Source organism: Tursiops truncatus, chromosome 7 (assembly GCF_011762595.2).
Source record: "Tursiops truncatus isolate mTurTru1 chromosome 7, mTurTru1.mat.Y, whole genome shotgun sequence".
NCBI classification, from domain to species: Eukaryota; Metazoa; Chordata; class Mammalia; order Artiodactyla; family Delphinidae; genus Tursiops; species Tursiops truncatus.
Window position 1 is genome coordinate 35,263,100 of NC_047040.1, and position 21,996 is coordinate 35,285,095.

Sequence of the window (21,996 nt, forward strand, 5' to 3'; positions counted from 1 at the left end):
CTAGAGTAATGGAAATAAAAACAAAAATAAACAAATGGGACCTAATGAAACTTAAAAGCTTTTGCAAAGCAAAGGAAACTACAAACAAGACAAAAAGACAACCCTCAGAATGGGAGAAAATATTTGCAAATGAATCAATGGACAAAGGATTAATCTCTAAAATATATAAACAGCTCATGAAGCTCCATATAAAAAAAAAAACAACTCAATCCAAAAATGGCAGAAGACCTAAGTAGACATTTCTCCAAAGAAGACATACAGATGGCCAAGAAGCACATGAAAAGCTGCTGAACATCATTAATTATTAAAGAATTGCAAATCAAAACTACAATGAGGTATCACCTCACACCAGTTAGAATGGGCATCATCAGAAAATCTACAAACAACAAATGCTGGAGAGGATGTGGAGAAAAGGGAACCCTCTTGCACTCACGGTGGGAATGTAAATTGATACAGCCACTATGGAGAACAGTAGGAGGTTCCTTAAAAAACTAAAAATAGAACTACCATATGACCCAGCAATCCCACTACTGGGCATATACCCAGAGAAAACCATAATTCAGAAAGAGACATGTACCACAATGTTCATTGCAGCACTATTTACAATAGTCAGGTCATGGAAGCAACCTAAATGCCCATCGACAGAAGAATGGATAAAGATGTGGTACATATATACAACAGAATATTACTCAGCCATAAAAAGGAACAAAATTGGGTCATTTGTAGAGACGTGGATGGATCTAGAGACTGTCATACAGGGTGAAGTAAGGCAGAAAGAGAAAAACAAATATTGTATATTAACGCCTATATGTGGAACCTAGAAAAATGGTACAGATGAAGTGGTTTGCAGGGCAGAAATAGAGACACAGATGTAGAGAACAAACGTACGGACACCAAGGGGAGAAAGTGGCGGGGGTGGTGGTGTGATGAATTGGGAGATTGGGGTTGACATATATATGATAATATGTATAAAGTGGATAACTAATAAGAACCTGCTGTATAAAAAAATAAATAAAATTCAAAATTAAAAAAAAAGAAACCTAATGAATCTCAAATATAGTAAACAAGATGAAATCCCCCCAAAATATATATATATAACCAAAGTCTGCCTTCACTTTGATAGGCAGTGGGAGCCTGTACAGAGCACCTCCATGAATTCAAATAACAAGTATTTATGGAGCCTCCACTATGTGCCAAAGCACTGTGCTTGGTGAAGTGGAGACAGTATTAAGCAAAAGCGACACCGTTCCTGCCTTCACAGAGCTTACAGTCTGATCAGTCATTATCATTATGCTGTCTACTGATATTTTTTTTCTCAATAGTAGCAACAAATCAGGGATTTGGGAAAGAGATGTCCAGTGGGATATGTGTGGTTAATGGATGCTGGACACAGCAATGTCAGATACTCCGTTGTCAGTTTCCTTTCCTGCACTGAAGTTCCCTTGTGGGAGCCTCAAGACATGTAAAGTCTGTTAAACATGACTGCCTCATGCTAGCTAGGCTACGGGGAATAACAGGATGGGCTAGTGCCCACCCTTTGCAGCAAAGCAGGCATAAGTGACCAGAAGAAGCCTAGCAAAGTGCTCACAAGAGATGCTGAGAGAGAAGCGCAGAGCAGCTGCCAGTCCAGAGCAAGAAGCAAGGAGAGCAACTGGCGTGTGTTGGTGGAACATGCAGACTGGAGAACATATGAAGCATCTCTAGAACACATGAGACAGATATAAAATCCTGGAAGGGAATATACCAAATATACCTTTGGGTAAGGAGGGTTCTGGGTATATTTATTTTTTTCTTCAATCCACATATATTATTATTACACGAACGAAATATAATTTTCAAAACCTCAGCCCTTAACGCCCTCATATCGTTTGTGTTCCTATTACTCTTTGTCTTCCTTCTTCATCTTTCATATTACTTTTCTTTTTCTTCCTTCCCTCCTTTTCCTGCCCATGGATCACAAGTCTTGTCAGACAGCCACATGTGTAAGCAGACTCTTTGTGCCATGGCCTGTGTTTGGTATTAAAATAGCAATGCTCATCACGCACTGCTTAAGCATTTCACGTGTATTGACTCCTTTAATCCACATGACAACCCTCCTGGGTGGTAGTAACACTATCCTCATTTAGCAGACAAGGACAAAGAAGCAGAGGCATAAACCAACCTGCCTAGTCACATGAGCAGGACTTCCATCTGAACACAGGCACTCAGGTTCCAGAGCACACACACACATAACCACTTTACTGGACAGCTTGGGGGAAAACACAAAGGACCACAGTTACAATTCTTACCCCAAGACTGCTTAGTATCTCAGCTTTTATATGAAATTGAGGGTACAATTCCTGAGGTCCTGAGCCCAAGTATCTGATAAGTGGTGTGACACAAATCCCAGCTTAGTGCCCTAGAGGGCACACTGTACCCACCAACCGTGCCATACCCTCACCAACAGAAAGGCAGGCTATGGGACTCCACTACTTAGCCATGTGATCCCAGGTAAGTTACTTAAGCTTTCTGACTTTCATTTCTCAATCTAAAAAATGCGACAGTAATACCCACCTCATTAAACAAAGTTTCTATATCCTAAGCATGATGCCTAGCACATAATTAGTTCTCAATAATGTTAGCAAACTTTGTGTGTTAGGGGACTCAAGTGTCCTCATGTAGCTTACCTTCTAGGGGTCAGCAATCTGCAGCCTATAGATTAAATCTGGCCCACTGCCTGTGTTGTAAATAAAGTTTTATTGGAATAGAGCCATGTTCATTTACTTACGTATTGTTTAATGGCTGTTTTCATGTTTCGATAACAGAGCTGACTAGTTGCAACAGAAACTATATAACCTGAAAAGCCCCAAATTTTTGTTCTTTGGTCCTTTACCAAAAAAGTTTGCCAACCTCTGCTATAGACACACTAACTAGATGGGGTAACAAAACAAATATACAAAATCACATATTTTTGTCATGTTTTAGATCTATATTTCTGTTTTGTTTATTTTATGGAAAGCTAAAGTAAGGTTTAATTCTAGACACATAGCATAGAAAACACTAACATAAATATTTTTAAATTGTCATCTTAAAAAAATCACAAATACACAAAGTCATTCGGCAAGATGTGAAATGGTTTACAAGTTCCCCACATCATTTGTTCTTTCATATGTCATTTCAACGTTGCTGCTGAAGGCTTCCTTCCTAGGCACTGATATTCTTATCAGGGAGGCAATGATCTATGTTTCAGCCTCTTGGTTCATACGTTTGGGTATCATCTGCCTTGCCCTGAGATGAATCAGAATGAAACATTACAGGCGTGAGAATGGGGAGGTTATGGCTTCCAGAATAAAACAGCAGCCTAGTGATCTATAGAATGTCTCCAAAGAATATTAAATTAATCATCCAAGGATTATTGTGTATTTTTCCGAACATCTGTGAGCTCTTTCTTTAAGGTGTTTGGATGGAGTTTCTACGATGAGGTTGTAGCAGGGAGAGCACCGTTACTGTCACACAGATGGCATATGGGCATCAGATGGGCACCAAGGACTCAGCATTTAGAGTTCGGTGGATTCTCTGGAATATGAATACCTGCTTCCCCGAGGAAAGGACACTGGGCTCTGTGGTTTGTTGAGAGGAGGCTTAGGTTGGTAGGCATGGAAAATTTGTTTTTCCTTTTGTGCTCTTTCAGAATCAAACAGCAGCCAAAAATCCCAGAGGAAAAAAATAAGATCTCTTTTTAGAAAGATAATTGAGGGGGAGGGGGGGGTGGACCCAAAGTGTAGCGCAATCATACATAGTTACCAAGAAAGTGAGGGATTCCTCCCAAATTAAATTTCACATTGAGCGATGAAGATTACAGATCCTGACTAACCAGGGACTTGGGGGAGCGTGGTTTGGAGCCAAAGAGATGACTGTGGAGAAGTGGAAACAATTTAGTCTAATGTAAAAAGCTGTTGTGTCTCAAGCATCCATCAAATTAATTGTGACAAAAATGACTTTTCAAGGAGGGTACTTAACAGAAAGGCATAATATCAGGGTTTGGTTAGACTGTACTGCACAAAGACAAGGCAGTGAATCAGAGAAAGAACAGGGACTTTGAACTGAGACAGACCTCAGTTTGCAGCCCAGATCAGCCACTCACCCTTATAGAAGCTCAAAGAAATTACTTCGCCTCTTGGAACCTCCCTCTCCTTTCTCTGCAGCCGGTCATGCCTTACAGTCCACTCCAGAGAGAAAATGGCAACCCTCAGCCCCAACCTCAGGCTATCTGCACTCCCTCCAGCTTCAAGCTCATCTACAGCCACACCTTTTCATGCCTTTTTCCTTTTTTTTTTTCTTCTGAAGACATGCATGTTGTTGTGGGGTTTTTTTAAACATCTTTATTAGAGTATAATTGCTTTACAGTGGTGTGTCAGTTTCTGCTTTATAACGAAGTGAATCAGTTATACATATACATATGTCCCCGTATCTCTTCCCTCTTGCATCTCCCTCCCTCCCACCCTCCCTATCCCACCCCTCTAGGTGGTGACAAAGCACCGAGCTGATCTCTCATGCCTTTTTCCTTCCAGCTAATGGAGGGCCTCTCCTCCGGTTCCCTTTAAGACCACCTGTGTTCCCGCCCTTCTCCCCTTCTCCCTTCCACCTCCTCTGGAACCCCAGTCTCTGTATCTCTGGTCTGTTCCTCCCTACCCATCTCCTAGTAACACGAGCAAATATTCCTCTTCTCTGCCCTAGAACTCCTTGATTCTCCAGTTGCCTCCAAATTCTGAAGACACACTGGGCTCCCAAACTCATTCTCAATCCCATTACTAGAAATTCTGGGTCAATAGATCCAGAGTGGGGCCTGGGGAATTTGTGTTCTGAAAAGATTCTCCAGGCCATTCGAATATTTCCTTCCACCCCAACCTGCTTCCCAGATGAAAATCTCTGCTTTGAACTTAAGCATTTTGTGAATGACTAAGCCAGGCCTGGTCATTCACAAGATGCCTGAAGTCACAGGTGTACACCTTTTCAGTTGTATTAGCTCTGTGCCCTCTTGGGGAACCAGATGCATCTATGAAAACTTAGCTCTACCAGGTACCTTCTGTTCCGCCTAAGGAGTCAAGCCAATTGTATTTGGCTGGGCCAAGTACAGAATTGAAAGTACCCTTTGAGAGATCCTTTGCAGATTTCAATGGCAATTAAGTATTTTCATGTCTAACTTCCCACTCCAATGCAATTATACATATGCAATCCGTGTTTTCAGGTGCTGACCCTCAAATCCCAACAAAATCTCCATCAAGTATTTCTGGGAGTTCTCAGAGGTGACTCATTAGTGATTTGTGATATTTTCATTCTCTTTTCTTGATTCATTCTCACTTCCCTGGGCGCCGCCATGTTCATCAGTCTCTCCTGAACCTGTTGGGCCAGCCAAGACTTCCCCATGACTCTATTGTTTCCATCCCCTCTTCCAGATGCCACTGCCTTAGCTGGATACCACTTTGGCCAGACCACTCATCCAACAGGTTCTGCTGCCTCCTTCAAGAAATCACAGGCTTCTAGTGTTGATTCAAGGGGAACTTGATCCCCAGACTGCTGTTGGGAAGTAGGGGAAAATGTGTCTTTCTCCTTAGATTCTCTTAGAGGAACATCAGAGCAACATGACTTGATTCATCAGCATAAAAGATGTTAGAAATAGCTTTTTGGGGGCTTCCCTGGTGGCGCAATGGTTAAGAGTCTGCCTGCCAATGCAAGGGACACGGGTTCGAGCCCTGGCCCGGGAAGATCCCACATGCCACGGAGCAACTAAGCCTGTGCACCACAACTACTGAGCCTGAGCTCTAGAGCCTATAAGCCATAACTACTGAAGCCCACACGCCTAGAACCCGTGCCCCGCAACAACAGAAGCCAGGACAACGAGACGGTGCTACAAAGAGTAGCCCCCACTCGTTGCAACTAGAGAAAGCCCACGCACAGCAACGAAGACCCAATACAGCCAAAAATAAATAAATTAATAAATAATAATAAAAAAAAGAAATAACTTTTTGGTAGTGAAATTAGTGGTATTCAAGATGGGTGCTTGGCTAGATTTTGTTTTTGTTTTTGTTTTTGTTTTTTGCGGTACGTGGGCCTCTCACTGTTGTGGCCTCTCCCATTGCGGAGCACAGGCTCCGGACGCACAGGCTCAGCGGCCATGGCTCACGGGCCCAGCCGCTCCACGGCATGTGGGATCTTCCCGGACCGGGGCACGAACCCGTGTCCCCTGCATCGGCAGGCGGACTCTCAACCACTGTGCCACCAGGGAAGCCCTTGGCTAGATTTTGATGAGGGTATCTGAAATACTTCTTAGCTGTTTTTGGTGTGTGGATTGAAGATTGGGGGATTTCCAGTGCTAACCAAAGATTATACTAACCCTTAGATGTAGGTTAAAATTAATTTACATACATATATCACATTGTTCATACTGAACTGTTTCAAAATAAAATACTACACAGGCAGTACAGCAGACTTAGACATGTTTCTAGTGGAGATCTGGATCAGGAGAAATATCCCAGGGACAAACACTCTACTACCCGCAGAGTTGCCCTCCTCATCCATATTTAAGAATTAGTAACATTCTAATTCAAAGTATTGAGCCAGATTCCTTTTTCTAGAATGAGTTCTTTTTCTCCCAGGAAGTTGCTCAAACTCATTTAAATAGACTCTGGGTGGCCCATCCAATATTTCCCCAAATATGCCCAAACTTGGCATTCCACCTCGACGTAGCTCTTGAAATTTTGCTACCACGCCAGCATATGTATGTATGTATATATATATATATATATATAAAGAGAAAAGAACATATATGCTATGTTCTTTTTTCCAGTCATATTTCTTTCCTCTCAATAATTGAGTTGCCCCTCCTTTCTCTTTCAAGAATTGTTTATCGTGGGACTTCCCTGGCAGCGCAGTGGTTAAGAATCCGCCTGGCAATGCAGGGGACACGGGTTCGATCCCTGGTCTGGGAAGATCCCACATGCCACGGAGCAACTAAGCTTGTGCGCCACAGCTACTGAGCTTGTGCTCTAGAGCCCACATGCCACAACTACTGAAGCCTGTGCACCTAGAGTCCGGGCTCCACAACAAGAGAAGCCACAGCAATGAGAAGCCCGTGCACCGCAAACAGTAGCCCTCTGCTGGCTGCAGCTAGAGAAAGTCCTGTGTGCAGCTACGAAGACCCAATACAGCCAAAAATAAATAAATAAATTTATTAAAAAAAATAAAGAATTGTTTATCGCATTTAAGGTTCAATGATACCTTTGTTTTACTTTGCTGTTAGAAGTGGAGAGGACCCATCACTCACTCCTCATTTATTAGATCTAACCTATTTATAACTAGATTCAAGGAGTCGCTGAGGAAAGTAGTGCGGTGCTGGCAAAGTTGATTTGCGTAATGTGCAGAGACACTCAGCCTCTTACTCCAATTTCAACTTATCCACTAATGAGACTAAAAAGCTGGAGAACTTCAGACCTTTCCAGCAGGTGAAGGTCTAAAGCAGCTATAGAAGATCAGGCTCTATGAAGCAATTCCATCTGAAGTCAGGAAAACCCAAAAGGGGGAAAAAAAAGTGACCCAAGGATTAGCATGAGCCATTGGCACATTAGAGCCATCCAGGAAAGACCCCATGGACATGGGACTCTCATCAATGTCCTGCTCCAGGGTGTTGAGGTATGAACAAGGGGGTAGGAGGAGAATGCCCCCTCCCCATATACTCCTGATCAAATACTTTGACCTCTAGGGCATAGTCATAACTTCCCTTCTGCCCAAATTCACTTTTCAAGAAGACATAAGGGGTCTTCTGTGCTAAGGAAATCGAAATTTCAGAGGAGGAGCAAAATGGAGTTAAACTCCCTCTTTTTGGTTCTCTCTAGCTTTCTTTCCTCCTAGGCAGCTGGAGGGTAGGATGGGAGTAGACGAGGGTCTCCTGCTTGGGAAGTGCTTCTCCTTTTTGAAGACTTCACAGACAATGGTGGCAGGGGGGACCGGAAACAAGGGGGCCTGGAGATAGCTATCAGGACTGTCTATCTCAACCTTAAGTTAATGGGGTGAACAGAGTCCATAACTGTCCCATGTATCTGCCCACTTCCCCAGCATTTGGGCCTAAAGACCTAGGTGGATATTAAAAAGTCAGTAATAACTCTTAGGCATTTGTGCCTTCAGAACCAACTGGAGCATCTCCACCAACCATTCAGATAATAGGGAGCCCAGGCATCTCTTTGCTTTCCTTGGAGACCAGCATTTGACCACAGATAAGCCTTTCCCAAAGCACCTGCTTAAGTTTCCAAATATATCCTGCATTAGCATTAACCCCCACTTCATTATCATAGGATGACTGTTCTTCAGCAAAGCCTGTGTGCCATTTCCATCCCTCACACTCACGTAACAGCAGCGGAGTTTGGACACATGCTTGATTGCTTCTGATACAAACCTGACAGTTGCTCATCAGATTCTTTTCTAATGGCCTAATGTTAAAGCCTTAGTAGACCTTATTAAGGAATGATTACCTCATTTGAATCTTTAATTATCTTCCACCTTTTTATGGATATAAACATGCAACTCCCTCATAGAACTATCATCATATGAGTATGTTCATTAAGTCCAACAGCTGTCCTTTACCATCGAGGCCCAGAACATTTAAGCACTACTTTTCTGAATATCTCATCAGTTGAATTATCTGATTTATTTTACACTTTTCGAAACAGTAAGCCCTAAGTTATGAGGTTTTGTCATATTGCTTACATTGAACGCTGCCGTTCCTCTGGTTATCTCAAAACAGTGGATGCCAATTTTCATTTGGAGGTGTGAAATTCTGACTATTGGTCAGTTTTCAGAGGTGAGAAGAGCCAAATGATTGCTAATTATAAGTTGAGTCCTGTTTAGTAAAATCCATATTCTGTCTTGATAAACTTTCTGCTAAACATCTCAATTAATAGCAAAATGGTTCTGGAGTTTATTCTGAGGTGACAAGTTTACTTTCCAAAATCAGATTAGAAATTAGTTGGGTTTTTATTTTTTCTTTTACTTCTTTGAATTTTTAACTTTTCTGTAGAGAAGATGAATTTCTCGTATAACTTAATAAAACTGTTGTAAAGAAGTGAGTAATATTGTGAACACTTCAAATTACCATGAAAATGTTAACCCCAAGGGAGGACTGTTTGGATGGAGTTGCTGCCCAGCACTGACTCTGAGTGCAGCCTTCAATGCTTCTATAGTTCGTTAAAGTGAGGTCTTCTGGGCTCATATGGCAGCGTGAATTCAGCTTTGAAAACTCACTCTGCTCCAAACACATACATGGATAAACACATGGATCAAATACAGAAATACAGAAAAAGAGTACTAAGAAATTCGACTGACAGAAAAGGCGAGATTAATATCTTACTGGGCCAGTCATGGAAGAGAGATATTTTTTTCTCTAATTCTCTGTATTTAAAAAAAAATAATGGGGGGAAGGGAAATAGGTGAAGGAGGTTAAGAGGTACAAACTTCCAGGTGCAAAATAAATGAGACATGGGTATGAAATGTATAGTGTGGGGAATATAGTCCATAACTATATAATATCTTTGTATGGTGACATATTGTAACTAGACTTACTGTGGTGACCATTTTGAAATGTATAGAAATATCAAATCACTGTATTGTATAACAGGAACTAACATAGTGTTGTAGGTCAATTGTACTTCAAAAATAAATAAACAAACTCATCTAGAAATCAGATTTGTGGTTACCAGAGGCAGAGGGTGGGGGGAGGGGAACTGGATGAAGGCAGTCAAAAGGTCCAAACTAAAAAAAAATTATGTTTTAAAATTTGAGATAATTGTAGATTCACTTGCAGTTGTACGAAATAATATAGCGAGACCTTATGTACCCTTTACTCAGTTCCCCCAGATAACACCTTGCATAACTATAGTGCAATATCACAATCAAACTATTGACATTGCTATAATTCAATGATCGATCCATATTTCTTAAGTTATACATGCACTTATTTGTTTGTGCATTTAATAATGTGCAATTTTTTTTATGTCACCTCTTTTTTTTTTAAAGATGTTGGGGGTAGGAGTTAATTTATTTATTTTTGGCTGTGTTGGGTCTTTGTTTCTGTGCGAGGGCTTTCTCTAGTTGTGGCAAGCGGGGGCCACTCTTCATCGCAGTGTGCGGGCCTCTCACTATCGCGGCCTCTCTTGTTGCAGAGCACAGGCTCCAGACGCACAGGCTCAGTAGTTGTGGCTCACGGGCCCAGTTGCCCCGTAGCATGTGGGATCCTCCCAGACCAGGGCTCAAACCCGTGTCCCCTGCATTGGCAGGCAGATTCTCAACCGCTGCGCCACCAGGGAAGCCCAATAATGTGCAATTATATATTGCATGTATAGATTCATCTAATCACTTCCACTGTCCAAATAGATAAGAGGTCCATCACCATAAGGATCCCTTCTGTTACCTCTTTTTTTTTTTTTTTTTTTTAATGAAACCAAAGAGAACACCAGAGATGTAGAAGAATGGTTGTGTGGAGTTTCCTTTGCCCTTCCTAAAACACAGCTGCCCTGTGGTGGGTCTGCCTCTTTGCTCTGAAGGCCAAGAAGCTCCCTAGGCCATTCGTGGCGGGATGGTGGCGGATCACAGCTTTGGTTCTGGAGATTGTGGAGGAGATGGGACATCAGGGCAGAAGATGGGGGAGAAGAGCAGCCCTGTGAAAAGAGAAAGTCAGTTCCCGGCCTTCTCCCTCAAGCCCAGTGAGTCCAAATGGTGAAGGCGTTTTGTGCATGTGCTCTGTCCACATTTTTTCCTTGAACTCTGTGATCCTTCATGAGACACTGGATTTCTGCTTTCTTCTTCTGCGGAGCCCCTAGACATGTCGTCAGGCTGCTTTCTTGGGGGCGGTGGGTGAAGCAAACATATATTCTCCCCTCGTCTCAGTACTCGGTCACCTGAGCCAACTCGGGTGTCAAATTGACAGTAATGTTTTTATACAAGGCATCGTATGTGACGTTTGCAAAGTAGTTCAAGTTGTTGAGACCATCTAGCCCTTGCCGTTCTTTGGACTTCCTCAGCAACGCGTACCTTCCAAGAAACTGGACTTCTCCTCGGTGGTGAGGAAGAATGGACTTGTACTTCCCTGTGTCATCTTCCGGCCGACTCACAGAACAGCCTGCATTCTGTACTCGGTTCCACAGGTCGTCATCTTCTCCACCCCAACCCCAGAAAGCATTAGGAAAGCCGTTGATTTTCTGAAACTGTTCCACTGTTAAGCCGCTCACTCCGCCAAAGAACTCAGTATAAGGAAGCAGATACATATACTTATCCAGTTTAGTTGCAAAGTGCCTTGGCATCTGTTCCACATCCATAGTAGTTACAATCGCTTTCTGGTATATGATCCACATCACGAAAAATAAGACAGTCCCAGTCCAAGTCCTTCATTGCTTCTTGAAAACCCACATTAAAAAGCATGGCTCGGGGGCTTCCCTGGTGGCGCAGTGGTTGAGAGTCCGCCTGCCGATGCAGGGGACGCGGGTTCGTGCTCCAGTCCGGGAAGATCCCACATGCCGCGGAGTGGCTGGGCCCGTGAGCCATGGCCGCTGAGCCTGCGCGTCCGGAGCCTGTGCTCCGCAACGGGAGAGGCCACAACAGTGAGAGGCCCGTGTACCAAAGGAAAAAAAAAAAAAAAAAAAGCATGGCTCGATTAAAGGGTTGGGTGCCAACTTGCTCCACCTTATAAAATGCAAACTCCAGGCGCTGGCGCTGGAGCATGGGAATCAGGTGTCGGAGCAGGACCAGGAGGTGCTCATGGCGGTTCCGGAAGGGGATAAGGATTGCCACCTTCCATCGAGGAATGCAATCCGATGGCTTCCAGTGACCTCCGAGCTTGATGGTTGGGTCTCTAGAGAAGAGTTCATGGACGACATCCATTCCAATTTCACTCATGTTTATGGCTATGGGGCCCTTCATGGAAGGGAGCCTTTCAGGGCAGGTATGGTTTGCAAAGTAGGTGAAGTCTTCAGGAAGCAAAGTTGTGGTTTGTAGGAAGGTTTCGCTGTGGTTCAAGTCAAGAGGATAATCTGAGTCATTCACGCTGCTGTTCCTCTTCGCGTAAGCGCTCCGAACTACCTGCTCGTAAACCTGAGCGCCGATCGTTCTCATGTTGTCCCAGATGAGAATGGCTTGAGCCTGCATCATGAAGAGGTAGGTGTTCACTGCTAGTGTCGGAGGGTCTCCTGCAGAGGCGGGGGATGGCTGTGGCTCACCGCGGGAACCAGGACACTGGCAGCAGAAGCCCTGGGAAGCACTCCCTGGCGTGAGCCCTCCCAGAGTCCCATTCTACTGCCTTTTTATGACCACAGACACCGTCTTCCCCGCCCATCACTATCCCCTGGCAACCACTAATCTGTTTTCCATCTCTAAACTTCTGTCATTTCAAGACTGTCGATAAATGGAAGAATCACAGAGTATGGGACCTTTTTGAATTGCCTTTTCAAACTCAGTATAATTCATTTGAGATCCATCCAAGCCGTTGCATGTATCACTTCCTTTTTACTACTGAGTAGTATTACATGGTATGGATGTACCACAGTTTGTTTATCCATTCACTCACTGAAGGATCTTTGGATTATTTTTAGTGTTTGGCTATTACAAATAAAGCTACCATGAGTTATGTATATATTTTTGTGTGAATGTTAAGTTTTAATTTCTCTGGGATACATGCCCAGAATTTTTTTCAATCTCCAAAACTAAAAACATAATAGGATGAAATCATGTATCTCATACAGTTCTCACAACTAGTCTTTGAGCCTGATCTGGACTACTGTACCCATGTTAAGAGATAGAGAAACTGGAATTATAAAAATGATTCATCAGATTACTCCAAATGTAAACTTTGAAGTTGGAATTCTTTCTCATTAAGGCCTTGTTTATTCTTTAAGGCAGCCCTTTTAGAAGGGAAGTTTTCTCCATACCTTGAAACATGATGTTATCTGCCATCTCTGAGATTTTTCATCTTAGTTTAGGTACTGATATCTAAAATATCCAAATTCTGCACACATTTAGATGTCTGTGATTTTGAAAATTGATCCCTATCCCTTTTCTCTTAATGAAGAGAGCAGCCCAACCACTGCAGACAATGAGGAATGCATTAGCACCAACTGGGGAAGAGCAGGAATTCTGCAAACCCTTCATCTGAAGCTAGCTAGCAGCCAGAAATTCCTCCTCCCCATAAGCTAGAAAACAGCTGTCCCTGAAAATTGTTGCTCCAAAGAAGGAATTACTTACACTCTTTTCTTTAACTCAAAAGATCAAGGCCTGGCAGAATGGAAGACCAAATCATTTGTCTGTTTATTCACAAAGGGCAGATTTAGCATCCCCAACCTCTAACTGGCTACAACCTGCAAAAGCAAAACTGGAAACCAAGAACCACCGAACCCTAAGGGTCATTATAGCTTCCTTTGACCGTTTCATTTTATTCAATTGGGCTACTCACTGATTACATTTTTGTCAATGTTTTTCTGTGAAGGAGATGAAAAGACTTAAAGACTTAAACCTGTGATCAGCAAAACCTAAGAAAAAAAAATTCTAAATTCATCAATCCCAAAATGTGCATTTCAGAAGATAGGGAGCCGGTCTAATTTAACAATATGCTAAACGGGTAAAATATTTTGCCTTAGAATTAAACTCGTCAGCAGTGAACCGTGAAGCTTCTACAGTCTGTCTGGAAAAGACAAGAAGTGGTCGGGCTCTGCTGTGAGAGCCATGAATTCAGCTCGGGGCAGGCAGAGGACCAAGGGACCTGAATATGCCACTTACAACAACTAATTCAGATTAAGTGACTTAAATCTATATCTACCTTTCCTGGATCCTGGGTTGGACTTACATATGAATAGAATTGATCCTTGCCAATGAGATGGGATTTCACAAAATAAAACAACAATGACGATAACAGCTAACATTTATCAAGTGCCAGCATAGGGCTAAATGCTTCACAGGGATTATTTCCTTGAATCTTCATGATACTCCTATGAGGTAGGTATTATTATCCCTATTTTACAGTTAAGGAAACTGAGACTTAGGATAAGTAACTTGCTTATGATCTCATAGCTGTTAAGTGACGAATCTAGGCTTCAAATCTGTGCATGTGTAATTGTCGGAATTCAAGTTCTAAACCATATGCTCAGGTTTTTACTCTTAAATTTTACCATTAGAAAGCCATTTTTTTGGCATAAGACATAGTCCCTTATTAATTGCCAATCTCCTCTGAAGGGATTACATGTTAAGGCGTTATCAATTACCAACTCCATTGTCAATGAGTTCTTCAAACCCTTACAGCTTGATAACAAACTGGGAGGAAATGCTTCAAGGAAACAAAGGGGAGTGGGAGTGGGAAGTCTAAAGGAGGGCAATGAAGTTGTGGAGAGGCTCTGGGACTCTACAAGAAGGCTGGAACCAGAGTCACTATGACTGCCAACAAGCCTGCCTGAAGAGACAGATTTAGAGCCAGCCCGCTTTTATCCTTCTATCTGTAAAAGATATTCACACTGACACAGAACCAGCCCTACTCACTGCCCATTCTTTTATGCTATAATTAACTTTATTGATACTTTTAGGAGCCAGTAGTACACATCCCCCAAAACTGCCCATATGCTTTCATCTACTCCTTTGGGTCTTACATTCCAATCTTCTTGCCTCTGTTGATATTCAGTAACCTTTGATGAGTAAGGAATCCATTTACAAATTAAAAGGATAGATAGGAGTGGAAATGAATGTGAGCTGAGGATTTGTTATGCACCAGACACTGTGCCAGAGATTGACATACATAACCTCATTAAATACTCTCAGCAACCCACCCAGGATGGGGTATTATCTCTGTTTTACATAAGCAGAAACCAACAACCAGAGCCCACCCACAGTCTCACAGTTTAGTAAAAAACCAAGCACAGCTCTTTCCAGACTCCAACTTCCATTTTTGAGCCACTACATGATAAAGTAAATGAACTACAAAATAAATATCTTTGAAATGAATCCCATATTAAAATTAAAACAATATTCAAAGGGGAGCAGAAAGGGAGCTGATATCTCATATGGATCTTAGTAGTCAAGACATAAAAGAAGGTTGGATTGGACTGGAGGGGGGAAAGATAGTGAAAGTGATGGTAAAGAAAAATTAGCCAACCAAATGCCTCAGTTGATAGTCACTTGTTTCGTGTGGTTGAAAATGACACACACTGGTCATGATCAACAGAAAGATGGCCGAGGTTTTGAATCCTCAAATCCTTACCTGAGAGGTGGACATGTGCAGTTTACATTCTAAATAAAGGTACATTTCTTGTTACAGTGATGGTTGGGGCCCCAAAGCCCAATGTGGTCTCCTGGCGAGGTGGGATAGGCCACCGTGAGCCCTGGCTCCCAGTTGGCCTTCTAGTAGCAGCCAAGCAGGAGACAGTCCCGGCCTTCTCATCACCCTGTTACAAATGAAGCTTTCCTGGTTCTCTGCCCAAAGTGAGAGCTTTTAGCTTTTGTAGCTCTCATTGGAGTTTTCCCTCCAGTCCTTAGCATGACTTTCTAAATGAAGGAAAGGATGCACAAGAAAGTGGCAAAATTATGTCCTTGTCTCATTCCCAAGTGCATTTCTCTTGGCTTGAGGAAGAAAGCTTTGTTCTTCTCTTCAGGTAAGTGTTTAATCACCCCCTCTTCACCCTACTGGTGAAAAAGGGATTTCTATCCTAGGGTTATGGAAATGGCCAAAAGCATGACACGTAACACTGCACAGCAGTTTATCAGTCATATATACTCATAGCCCAGGAGAGGAGGACACAACATACCACACATTGTCATGTGGGGACTTGGGAACAGAGTGAATGGTCGGGGGCTGTGGGAGACTGCAGTTGTAGTATCAAAAGGGTAGTATCAAATCAGGTGCCTGCTGAGTTCCATGTGATTGGCTTATTTGAATAATTCCATGGGCAGGCAGGGAACTAAAGCCTGCTACTCAGGGATGAGCAGGCTCTGTGGCTGGTTCCCAGGATAAGGCTAGAAGACCTTAGCTATGGGAGCAGAGTTGTGGGGGGGAACCTGTGGTTAGGCCATTGGAAGCACTCTCAGTTTCCCTCAGATGTCAAGGCACATCTGTTGGGCCTTATACCACAGTAGGAATATCATTAATGGAGCAAACAAAAATAGAGAAGGAACTATACAAGTTTTGATTTGTGTATGTCCTTCTTCAATTCACATGCCCTAGAAGTAAAGAAACATACTGTTCCTCCCTTTTTGTTCCCCTTCATGAAGCCTTGGAAAATATTTTGTCCTTTTTTTTTAAAAAAAATATTTATTTATTTATTTATTTTGGCTGCTCCAGGTCTTAGTTGCAGCATGTGGACTTCTTACTTTGTTGCAGAATGTGGACTCTTAATTGTGGCATGCATGTGGGATATAGTTCCCTGACCAGGGATCGAACCCACGCCCCCTGAATTGGGAGCACAGAGTCTTACCCACTGGACCACAAGGGAAGTCCCTACTTTGTCCTTTTTGATGGAACACCTCAGTAACTGGACACTTAGTTAGTGTCATTGTTTGAGGAAGCTAATTTTTATCTGAGCAAATGCTGCCATCCAAGTTTTTTTTTTTTTTTTTTTTTTTGCGTTATGCAGGCCTCTCACTGTTGTGGCCTCTCCCGTTGCGAGCACAGGCTCCGGACGCGCAGGCTCAGCGGCCATGGCTCACGGGCCTAGCCGCTCTGCGGCATGTGGGATCTTCCCGGACCGGGGCACGAACCCGTGTCCCCTGCATCAGCAGGCGGACTCTTAACCACTGCGCCCCCAGGGAAGCCCCCATCCAAGTTTTTTAAATTAATTTATCAAATAGTTATAGATACTCTAAGTACAGACCATTTGTATTGGAGCTGTATCAGTCAGAGTTCTTTGGTTGCACACAGCAGAAACAGAAGCTGGTTGATTTTAGCAAGAAGTAATTTATTGGACTGGATTTGAGTAGATCAGAAATGCACCCGCCCCCCCAAAAAAGCTTAAGGAACCCAGATTCAGAAAGAACAATAATTTGGGCAGCTCTGCTGAACTTGTCAGCAGGAACGAATGGACGCTCTATTGAGGGCAGCATAGTAGGAATGAATTAGCTCTAACACAGTCACTGGCTTTAACATTCACATTCCAGGAAGAGTCTGACTGGCACAGCTTGAGCTTGGCCAGGGGAAGGGGGACACATTGAGTGAACGCTGAACCCAATCTGCAACAGGTTGGGGATGGCTTCTCAAAGGAAAATCAAATGACTGTTTACCCTAAGAAAGGAAAAGGGATTCTGAGCAGACAAAACAAAACAAAACAAAAAGAGGTATTTATTTCTAGAGATACTTTATTACCTTATGTGAATTAGAAAATCAATGCTTATCAAATGAAAGAGGTAAATCATATTTTGGGTCATTTGTGGTGCTTTCTACCGTGTCATTTCTGTTTGTGTATATACTTTCTCATTTCATCAAAATGAAGCATTTTCAGTGCCTCAATACCTGGTTGTAGGGTAGATTTGTTATGAACTTAATCCTCAGATGGGTCAATCTGCCTTTAAGCCTTACCTCTTAGTCCAACCACAAGAATGGGTCTTTTAAACTTTTTTCACAAAGACGTAGGGATAGGAGTGGTTCAGTGGAAACTCAGTATGTTGAATGATTTAAAAACTATTTAGGGGCTTCCCTAGTGACACAGCGGTTAAGAATCCACCTGCCAATGCAGGGGACACGGGTTTGAGATCTGGTCTGGGAAGATCCCACATGCCACAGAGCAGCTAAGCCCATGCGCCACAACTACTGAGCCTGTGCTCTAGAGCCCACAAGACACAACTACTGAGCCCACGAGCCACAACTACTGAAGCCTGCATGCCACAACTACTGAAGCCCGCGTGCCTAGAGCCCGTGCTCCACAACAAGAGAAGCCACCGCAATGAGAAGCCCACACACAGCAACGAAGAGTAGCCCCCGCTCGCCGTAACTAGAGAAAGCCTGCACGCAGCCACAAAGATCCAACGTGGCCAAAAAAAAAAAAAAAAAACTGTTTAATGAAAGCATTAAAAAAAAATTTTTTTTGGCCACACCACCTCACAGCATGCAGGATCTTAATTCCTCGACTAGGGATGGAACCCACGCCCCCTGCAGTGGAAGTGTGGAGTCTTAACCTCTGGGCCGCCAGGGAAGTCCCAAATGAAAGCATATTATGTGCACATTGCAGTGCTAGACTCATGGGCAGTAAAAAGATAGATACACACAACAAAAAGTACAACTGCCTATACCTAAGGAGTTTACAATGAGCATATGCACACACAATTAAGTGAAAGTTCAAATAATAAATATGTAACCCAGATGCAGCAGAAACCCCACATTCCTTTCCCTCCCAAAGTTACATGAAGAATCCCAGAGGCTTGTATACTCAAGGTCACTTTTGAATCTTAGTATATACTACCCCTGGAATCTTATTTTCACATTTATTTCTGCCCTACAATTGCTTCCTTTCTCTGATCTGTACCAAACCAGCAACACTCACACTTTTTTTAAAAAGGCATATTTGAGTATAGCAAACTTCACTCAAACTTTGGAGAAACGAAGAGGACTCACATCACAGAAGAGCTAATAGGTTAAAAAGTATTTGATTTCTATATTTTTAAAAGTTCTTTGGATATTCCCAACAATTAAGTCCCCAGCATCCTGCTATGTATTTTAGCCCTCTCCTTCTCTCATTCCTTGCCAGTAATTTGTCCCATGTTATTATGCAACGCATTTCAGCTCTCCTTAATTCAGCCCCAGTCCTCTCTTGGCAAATCCCAAGCTGTTAGACTCAAGCTCTAAGAAGAAGCTGGCTATGGGGTGGTAGGCTGGGTGAATAATTAAAGTCTTGCATAACAGTGCACCAGCCCTCTGCTCTCAGAGTTGCAGGCTCTGTTCTTTGCCCCAGGACTGTGCCCCAGGATACAACCTTCCATTGGCCAAATAAATGTAAAATCTGATACAGAGCTTTCCAAAGGCGGTTGCTGGGACCAGAAAATCAGGATAATTTAATGCCTAGGTAGTATATGATCACTATGCAATCCCCAATGGAAAAAGAAACAACTTGTACATCTTTCCTTCTGCTTTCCTTATCAATTATCAAAAGAAAGTTTGCTCTATTCAGAACCTGTCACTGCCAAAGAAGCAGGGATTTTCATTTGAGCTAGGGAAATGCACTCCAGCTCCCAATCCAGGTCATTAATAAATATGAATATACAGCCAACAATCACCAATTATTTGAAGGAAATGAATAACATAAAAGAGAGGGAGCAAACTCAGAGAGTGGAAGAACTAATTCCTAAAGAAACAGAGGTAATAGAAGAAACCAGAAATAAGAGTTAATAGAGTCAAGAGTATGTCACATCCAAAGGAAGAACAGATGGCTGTGAAAAAGAATCTATCAGAATCCTTGGAAATTAAAAATATGATCACCAGAATAAACAACAGATGGCCCAAATAACAGAATTTACATAGCAGAAGATAAAGTTAGTAAATTAAAATATCTGGCCAAGGAAATTTCTGAGTGTGCAGTAAAAAATAATAAGATGAAAATAGGTGCAAAATTAAGAGATAGGAAAGAAAGATACAGGAGATCCAACATTCACCTAACTGGAGTTCTAGAAGGGGAGAAAGACCAAGAGAGAATAACCAAAAAAGCAATTAGGTAAGCTCATGAAAAATGCTCAACATCACTAACCATTAGGGAAATGCAAATCAAAACCACAATGAGATACCACTTCACATCAACTAGGATGGCTATTATAAAAAAACAAAACAGAAAACAACAAACATTGGCAAGGATGTGGAGAAATTAGAACCCTCTTGAATGCTAGTGGAAATGTAAATGATACAGCTGCTGTGGAAAATGGTATGGTGGTTCCTCAAACACAATTAAACAGGGACTTCCTTGGTGGTCCAGTGGTTAAGACTTTGCCTTCCAATGCAGGGGGTGCGGGTTCAATCCCTGGTCAGGGAACTAAGATCCCACATGCCTCATGGCCCAAAACATAAAACAGAAGCAACATTGTAACAAATTCAATAAAGACTTTAAGAATGATCCACATTAAAGAAGAAAAGCAATCTTTTAAAAAAACAAACAAAAAAAACAATTAAACATAGAATTATCATATGATTCAGAAAGTCCTCTTTTAGGTATATAGCCAAAAGAACTGAAGGCAAAGATTCCAACAGATATTTGTATACCAGTATTCACAGCAGCATTACAATAGCCAAAAAGGTGGAAACAACCCAAATGTCCATCAATGGATGAATGAATAAACAAAATGTGGTATATCCATATTATAGAATGTTAGCCTTAAAAAGGAATAAAATTCTGATATCTACAACATGGAGAAACCTTGTAAACATGCTTAAATGAAACAAGCCAGAAACAAAGGGACAAATATGGTCTGATTCTACTTATATGAAGCCCTTAAGAGTAGTAAAATTTGTAGAGCCAGAAAGTAAAATGGTGGCTACCAGGGGCTGGAGGAAGCAGGGAACGGAAAGTTATTGCTGAATGCTTCCAGTTTCATTTTGGGATGATGAGAAAGGTCTGGAGATAGATAGTGGTGATGGTCACCACAATGTGAATGTACTTAAGGCTTCTGGATTGTGCACTTAAAAATAGTTAAAATGTTATGTTATGTACATTTTAACACAATAAAAAAATTTAAAGCAAAACAAATATATTACAGATTGTGTTTGCATTTAATTAGTGACATTTTTAAAAAGAAAAAATTATGTAAAATTTCTGAAATAGTTCATTGAGCACTGAGCAGGAATAATTTTAAAAGAAACAAACCTAGACACACCATGGTGAATTTTCTGAACTCTAAGATTAAAAGAGAATCCTAAAAACGATGAGAGAAAAAGTAGATTACCTACAAAAGAGCAGGAATCATATTTGCATATTCTCTACAGTACAAGATGCTAGAAAACAATGGAGTGATGGCTTCAAAGGTTTTTTTTTGTTTTTTAGTATTATTTTTTTTCACATCTTTATTGGAGTATAAATGCTTTACAACGTTATGTTTCTGCTGTAAAACAAAGTGAATCAGCTATATGTATACATATATCCCCATATCCCCTCCCTCTTGAGCCTCCCTCCCACCCTCCCTATCCCACCCCTCTAGGTGGTCACATGCACCAAGCTGATCTCCCTGTGCTATGCAGCAGCTTCCCACTAGCCATCCATTTTACCCTTGGTAGTGTATATACATCAGTGCTACACTTTCACTTCATCCCAGCTTCACCTCCCCACCGTGCCCTCAAGTCTGTTCTCTACGTCTGCGTCTTTATTCCTGCCCTGCCACTAGGTTCATCAGTCAGTACCGCTTTTTAAAATTCCATATATATGCGTTAGCATACGGTATTTGTTTTTCTCTTTCTGACACTTCACTCTGTATGACAGATTCTGGGTCCATCCACCTCACTATAGATAACTCAATTTTGTTCCTTTTTATGGCTGAGTAATATTCCATTGTACATATGTGCCACATCTTCTTTATCCAATCATCTGTTGATGGGCATCTAGGTAGCTTCCATGTCCTGGCTATTGTAAACAGTGCTGTAGTGAACATTTTGGTACATGTCTCTTTTTGAATTATGGTTTTCTCAGGGTATATGCCCAGTAGTGGGATTGCTGGGTCATATGGTAGTTCTATTTTTAGATTTTTAAGGAACCTCCATAGTGGCTGTATCAATTTACATTCCCACCAACAGTGCAAAAGGGTTCCCTTTTCTCCACACCCTCTCCAACATTGATTATTTGTAGATTTTTTGATGATGGCAGAGGATTAGACCCAAGAGCCCAACAGGCTCCCCAGTGCCTAAGTGGACAGGGAAACCACTGGCCCTGTTCCCTTCCATTCCTGCGTGCCCCTGCCCCATGTCTCCTCCAGGGTCTTCCCCGTCCCTGCTGGACCCCTAACCCTGGGTGGATTCCGCTGTGTGTAGGAACTCCTCCC

At 42.2% G+C, this 21,996-nt stretch overlaps 2 protein-coding genes across 5 annotated transcripts in view; both read right to left on the bottom strand.

The window, feature by feature from the left end:
* Nucleotides 1-21,996, bottom strand: part of MAIP1 (matrix AAA peptidase interacting protein 1) — a 218,935-nt gene that overhangs the window by 139,420 nt on the left and 57,519 nt on the right. Inside the window, exon 6 of one of the 4 annotated variants that reach the window (XR_012333015.1) lies at nucleotides 1,350-3,267. The exons of 2 other annotated variants lie outside the window; for them this stretch is intronic. The gene's annotated coding sequence lies outside the window, so the exon portion shown is untranslated. Of the gene's footprint in view, nucleotides 1-1,349; nucleotides 3,268-21,996 lie in introns of those variants that run through there. One more of the 4 variants, XR_012333018.1, reaches the window with a different exon arrangement.
* On the bottom strand, nucleotides 4,512-21,105 carry LOC101336974 (beta-1,4-galactosyltransferase 5-like). The gene is given in 2 exon segments (XM_073807431.1): nucleotides 4,512-11,330; nucleotides 11,332-21,105. Coding segments are annotated over 2 exon segments (1,260 nt in total). The 5' UTR covers nucleotides 12,172-21,105; the 3' UTR covers nucleotides 4,512-10,910.